Source organism: Polyodon spathula, chromosome 10 (assembly GCF_017654505.1).
Source record: "Polyodon spathula isolate WHYD16114869_AA chromosome 10, ASM1765450v1, whole genome shotgun sequence".
In the NCBI taxonomy this organism is placed as follows: domain Eukaryota; kingdom Metazoa; phylum Chordata; class Actinopteri; order Acipenseriformes; family Polyodontidae; genus Polyodon; species Polyodon spathula.
In genome coordinates this window covers 43,683,483-43,690,323 of record NC_054543.1, presented here as the reverse complement: position 1 = coordinate 43,690,323, position 6,841 = coordinate 43,683,483, and the positions used below count along the sequence as shown (strand labels likewise).

Here is a 6,841-nt window from a genome sequence, read left to right as displayed (position 1 = left end):
CACAGGCCATTAAGCATGCTGGTGCTTGCAATAGGAGCAAGAATCTACAGCACTCCCTTTAGTTTCAAGTAAACAAAAACATCTGCTTGAGAGAGGAAATGTATGACTCATTCTTGCTCCTGGTACCAGGAGTTTCCACCCTACTCATAATCACAGAGTTTTACAGCCCTCTTTACATTTTTAACAATGTTAATTAAACAACAGCACACTATTGCACCAATTAATCAGAAATAAAATGTATGAATATTAGATGTTTTTTTGGACTGCAGTGATTTCTTGCATGGTAATATCTTAACACCAAAAAAAAAAATACAGTGGGCCACAATAAAAATTCTCTATACTTTCTGTGAAATGTTCCCCCAGCAGCAGCAGTAGGAGCCCGTGGTACCTATCACTGATACATAAAGGTTGATCAAACATGTACAGTATAGGCTAATTTCTCAGAGTGTTTCTGATTTATAATAAATATTTTACAGTATTTATTTTTTGCATTATTGGTCATGCATGCTGAAATAATCATGGGTCTGGTTGTTAGCAATCTTCACTTATTTATTTCTAATCCTAACCCAAACACCACATTGTAATACTCTACACATATATTTGGTCTAGTTGCCATAGTGAACCCTTAGTAAAGAACAGACAAGCTCTGAAGGCAAATAAAAATGTAAGAGAGAAAATACTTGTTATTTTTTCAAGTAGGCTGGCAGTAAAATGCTATTAGGTATATTCAATTTATAATAACAAAAATCTTCATGTTGGTAGTCCATGGAAGTGTGGAATTGGTTCATTGAAAAGGCTTGTCAATCAACAATAGAAATATACCCAAATAAACAACAAAAAATGTCCTTACCTAAAAATATGATGGTTTGCTTCCTGGATGCTTTGACTTGGGGGCTCTCATGTTTGGGTAGGAACCCCATGTTGGTCTCTCCATTCTTAATGTTGACCGCCCCACTATTATTGCCCTTCAGTGTCTTCGTCATCTTTCTGCACATGAAGGCGACCGAGACCAAGACCACAATGTATATGATGAAAGCACTGAAAATGCTGGACTGGTATACTGGCCACATGGAGCTCAGGTTGGTGCAGATGGTTAAATTGGACTTTCTGATGCATGGATTTGTGGTGACGAGGACCTTCTCTGCAGGTAAATCAGTAGGCTTTTTAAAGGGTTCCAAGGGATCTTCAATGCCCATTGCAAAAAGCAGAGGCAGAGCCACACAGACTGATGTGAGCCAGACAAAGCATATGAGCTTGACCGTCCTGGATCCTGAAAAGGATTTGTACTTGAAAGGGTGGCAGATGGCAATGTACCTTTCAAAGCTCAGAGTTGCAACATTCAGTATGGTGGCGTAACTACATGCTTCAAAAAGAAAGTTATATATTTTGCAGCTTGTGTTCCCCGAAGCCGATGTGAACGGGAACCATATAACGCTGTAAAGCTCAACAGGCATGCCAAGAAGCAGGACCAGTATATCGGAGCATGCCAAACTTACCATATGATCAGTGACATTTTTCTGAAGGTAACCGTTCTTCAGTAGCACCTGAGTAACTTTAATAGTAATGCTGTTCCCAATGATCCCAGTCAACAAAATGAAAGCATAGAGTACAGTCATGGTGATCTTGATGGCCATGTTGGGCTCAAACTCTCCCACAACTTCATGGTTGAAGAATTGATCACATTTGTTCGCTTCCATATCCTTTTTTTTTTAGATCACGTCTGTGTTTAGCACTATTTGCAATATCCAATGTACAAGCAGAGCACGCAACTACTAGCTACCAGTTGAGTTTCCACCGAGAACTTTCACAACTCCAAATCAAAGCAACAAGGAATACCACACTTACAGTTGACCTTAAAAAATAATCCTTGATCCTCCGTCTTTATTTGCATTGCCACAATTTCTGTAAATTAGACTTGTACATACCCGTCGCTAAATTGTTAAGCAGGTAGTCTAACTGGATTTTAGTCAAGATTTCCACACAGAAGGTTGGACCTTGTTAAATATTAAACTGCAGTCCATAAAAGGCAGGAGCATGTTTGCCTGTTTTCTTATCAGTGAGGTCTGAACTCTGAGTTACTTCAGGAAGAACGTGTTTGGTGTGATTCAGATGTGGGAAAAGGTGACTCAGAAAATACGTACGGTATACAACTCATATAAACAAGTAGAGGTGGAGTCAAATTGTATAAAAACAAAGACTTTTTGTTCTGGGTACCACCTTCTGTCCTCTCTTTGGTTTGAGAGACAACAACAAAGTAAAGAATATTATTATTAGATAACAAGGTTATATCAGAGAATAGTCTGAGATTGCCCCTTGAAGGACAGTACTATACTGGTACAAGGGTGAGCCAAAGAGAGCATTATTTGACAGGAAAAATGTAGGCTCAGTGTGAAGGGCTAATAAATATCCTGTCTGTTTGACTCAGAATAAATAGCACTGATATGACTGCAGTCTCAATTCCGGAGGTGTACTTCCATCCTGTATACTTTATAAACAAGCATAAACTAAAAGTACAATTCTCTTTGAATTAAGAAGACAGATACCAGAGGAAAAAAAAAAAACAACATAAGAAAACTTTTCGAACGATAAGACTTGAGTAAACACATTAACAGGAAACAGGTAGAGCTGACATTTTCAGCAATTTGTGATTAGTAATGCAAGTTAACAAGCATTTCAAAAATGTAGATACTATGAGACACAAGACATTTAAAGTTACTTTAAAACCCCCGTTTGTACAACTAAACTAATTTAGGAACAGATCTCTTGTATTACTGAACAATTATAAAAGTTTCATAGAAACTACATTTTAAAAACTATATATAGGGGTAAACCTGACTCATTAATTAACAATTTAACATTGTAATACAAGCTGAGAATTTAATGATACATTTTTAAAATTGTACTTTGTGTTCTTTTTCATCCTCACACATGTGCAAGCTTTTTGTTACAGCCTAATTTCTTACCAACATTTTAAATGAACAGATGTTGCACTAAAATACTATCTGTATCATATCGCAATCTCAAATGGAAGCATTAAAAAGCAGTATGATACAGTGGTCAAACTGAATGTTTTAAACATTATCCAGAACCCTTGAATAAACTTATTTGTCCTTTTCTGGAATCACTTCCCTAGTAATATCACAGTTCAAGAAACTGAGCAGATATGCTCTCTCTCTCTCTCTCTCTCTCTCTCTCTCTCCTCTCTCTCTCTCTAAATGATCTGGTAATATACAGATATATGTTTGCAATATGCATATGGAATTTGAAAGGATACATGTGTCATCAAAACAGCATTAAAATTGTGGCAATTTAAAAAAAGGAGTTTTGTTAAAAACACCGTTAAAATTGATTTTAAATATATTTATATAATATATATATTATATATATATATATATATATATATATATATATATATATATATATATATTATATATATATTCAGACCCCTGACCAATTCTCTCATATTACTGAATTACAAATGGTACATTGAAATTTCGTTCTGTTCGATATTTTATTTTAAAACACTTAAACTCAAAATCAATTATTGCAAGGTGACATTGGTTTTATGTTGGGAAATATTTTTAAGAAAAATAAAAACAAAAACTTAAATATCTTGCTTGCATAAGTATTCAACCCCCACACATTAATATTTGGTAGAGCCACCTTTCGCTGCAATAACAGCTTTAAGTCTTTTGGGGTAAGTATGTACCAGCTTTGCACACAGTGTCGGAGTGATTTTGGCCCATTCTTCTTGGCAGATTTGCTCCAGGTTGTTCAGGTTGGTTGGACGACGCTTGTGGACCGCAATTTTCAAATAGTGCCACAGATTCTCAGTGGGATTGAGATCAGGACTTTGACTGGACCACTGTAGGACATTCACCTTTTTGTTCTTGAGCCACTCCAGTGTTGCTCTGGCCTTGTGCTTGGGATCATTGTCCTGCTGAAAGGTGAATTTCCTCCCAAGCTTCAGTTTTTTAGCAGACTGAAGCAGATTCTCTTGCAGTATTTTCCTGTATTTTGTTCCATCCATTCTTCCTTCAATTGTAACAAGATGCCCAGTCCCTGCTGATGAGAAGCATCCCCACAGCATGATGCTGCCACCACCATACTTCACTGTAGGGATGGTGTGTCTTGAGGCATGGGCAGTGTTAGGTTTGCGCCACACATAGCGCTTTGAGTTTTGGCCAAAAAGCTCTATCTTGGTCTCATCTGACCACAAAACCTTTTCCCACATCGCAGCTGGGTCACTCTCATGCTTTCTGGCAAACTCCAGGATTGCTTTCAGATGGTACTTTTTGAGTAACGGCTTCTTTCTTGCCACCCTCCCATACAGGCCAGTGTTATGCAGAGCTCTTGATATGGTTGACTGGTGCACCATTACTCCACTCCCAGCCATTGAACTCTGTAGCTCCTTCAAGTGATTGTTGGCTTCTCTCACAAGTCTCCTTCTTGTTTGAGCGTTGAGTTTTGAGGGACGGCCTTTTCTTGGCAGTGCCTGGGTGGTGTGATGCAGCCTCCACTTCCTGATTATTGATCCAACTGTGCTCACTGGGATATCCAAACACTTGGATATTATTTTGTACCCTTTCCCTAATCTATGCATTTGTATTACTTTATCTCTAACTTCTGTAGAATGCTCTTTGGTCTTCATTTTCCTTCAGATTCACAGCCTTACCAATGATCCTTCAACAGTGGGATTTTTATCCAGAAAACGTGACAGCAACTTTGGTTCACAGGTGGAGGCCAATGGTAAGATAATTGTGTCCTCTTTCATCTGTGCAAACTGTGAACTTCCACAGCACATGGGCTGAATACTTATGCAAGCAAGATATTTCAGTTTTTTATTTTTCTTAAATATTTCCCAACATAAAACCAATGTCACCGTACAATAATTGATTCTGAGTTTCAGTGTTTAAAAATAAAATATCAAACAGAACAAAATTTCAATGTATTGTTTGTAATTCCGTAATATGAGAGAATTGGTCAGGGGTCTGAATACTTTTGCAAGGCCCTGTGTGTGTGCGTATATATATATATCCGTACATTGTCGTGGTCACGTCAGGGTTGCCAACCTTACAATTTTATTTATACAGATTTACAGTGGCCTTTTTTTACTGACATAATTTAAAAGTAAATAAATAAATAAATCAGAAACAATACAATACATTATAAACTCGGCTACTTTTGTGTACTTGCATTACTTTGGGTCTTATCGTCATGCATGTACACATTTGCAGGCTGGATCATTTGCCCTGTCGGTCTGAAGGTGGTACTGTTTGTACCAACATTGTTGATGATCAGAATCCCATTTAGAATGTTTGTAGACAATTGATTTCTTATGTCTGTTTTTACACGGTTCATCTAAGACAAAACTCCTGCAATACTGTGTGGCAAAGCCAACATATTAATGGTAAACTTGGCAAGTGTAGGAAAACTTGTCTGTGCTAATTGTAGACGAGTGCAATTGCTAACTGGCATTCTTCTTTTGATACTTTTCACTGCCATCACAAAGTGTAGGCACATAAACTCGAGCTGATTGGGAAAGCAGCAAAGGAATACAAAAAATACATTTATTTCAATCTAAAAATCACTGACATTAGGGTCAAAATGTGACTTGTTTTTACTGACTGGCCTTAAATGTATGGACTGTTGGCAACCGTCAGTCAAATGGAGTTCAACGTGGCTTACTTCTTCCTCAATCGCTGATACAGCAAAGGCAGTTAGCTTTCCTGGCTTTACTGTTGATCGAAGGTGGTTTTTGATACACTTTGTTTCACTTTCTCCAGGGTCAGGGCTTTCAGCACTGATTTGTAAAAATATTTCTGATGCCCCCCCTTTTGCCGCTTACATTTTTCTTCTTCCTGTTTCTTGAGTTTATTTATGCTTTGCTGCCCCCAAAAGAGACATCGTTTGCTGTATTCAAGCTAAATCAAACTTGCTGACCTGGAATTTACTTGTGTCGCCCCGTGAAAGTGAGCGAGAGTAAGTTCCGGGTCAGCCAGTTTTATTTTGTGTGAACACAAGTGAGATACACTGCCTCGCTTGAACTGTCAGTGGTAAAGCTCTTCCAGTTTGCACGCATTTCCATATCTTTGTATATAAACAAAATAAAAAATCGTTTGGTTACCCCCCAACCCATGACTTTGGGCTCAAGGCAGCTGCCTATAGTTTGCTTATGTGTTAAACTGCCCTGGTTAGATGGCATTGTATGACACAGGAAAAGGTACAAAGGCCTTATTAAGTTTTAAGCCTTAGCCATAATCCTTGATAAAATCAGATCAAGCGGTTACAAACGTACTGGAGTCATTCATGCATTCGACCTTCAATTAAAAAGGTATATGGCTGGTTTTACAGTCCTAATTAGCACTGATCAAGCACCATCTGATGTTATTTTGGAAGAACAAAAACTCATATAAGTAACATCAATTATCTTATGCCAAGAAGCTCAAATGTTAGCAGTTTAAAAAAAAAAAAAAAAAAAGTTTGTGTTTAAATTGTTTTTTGTTGTTTTTTTTTTTATTTTTTAAACCTACCACGTGCACATTTTGCACTCAAACAATAAACAGAATCTAATAAAACCAATTTTGTCTAAAAATGATTCACAGATGCTATAAAACATTTAATTGTAGGGAGAAATGCCTGAAAAACTAAATATTACAAATGCATTTTCTGTGCATTAACAGCTGACATTAGACACTTATTTTTCTCAAAAGAACCAACAAGTCTGGAGAGGAAGGAATGTTCACGAAGCCAAAAGTGATGAAGCACTGGTACAAATATTTACAAAACATGGTGTCAGAGTACCAAAATGGTAATTTAATGTTTAGATTATTTCTGCTGA

At 37.2% G+C, this 6,841-nt stretch overlaps 1 protein-coding gene across 1 annotated transcript in view; it reads right to left on the bottom strand.

Annotated features, from left to right (window-relative positions):
* gpr39 (G protein-coupled receptor 39) overlaps window positions 1-2,069 on the bottom strand; it is a 19,350-nt gene extending 17,281 nt beyond the window's left edge. Inside the window, exon 1 of the mRNA XM_041262225.1 lies at window positions 851-2,069. Within this exon, the coding sequence (XP_041118159.1) occupies window positions 851-1,697 (847 nt within the window). The 5' untranslated portion in view covers window positions 1,698-2,069. The remainder of the gene's footprint in view (window positions 1-850) is intronic.
* Between the last annotated feature and the right edge of the window lie 4,772 nt (window positions 2,070-6,841).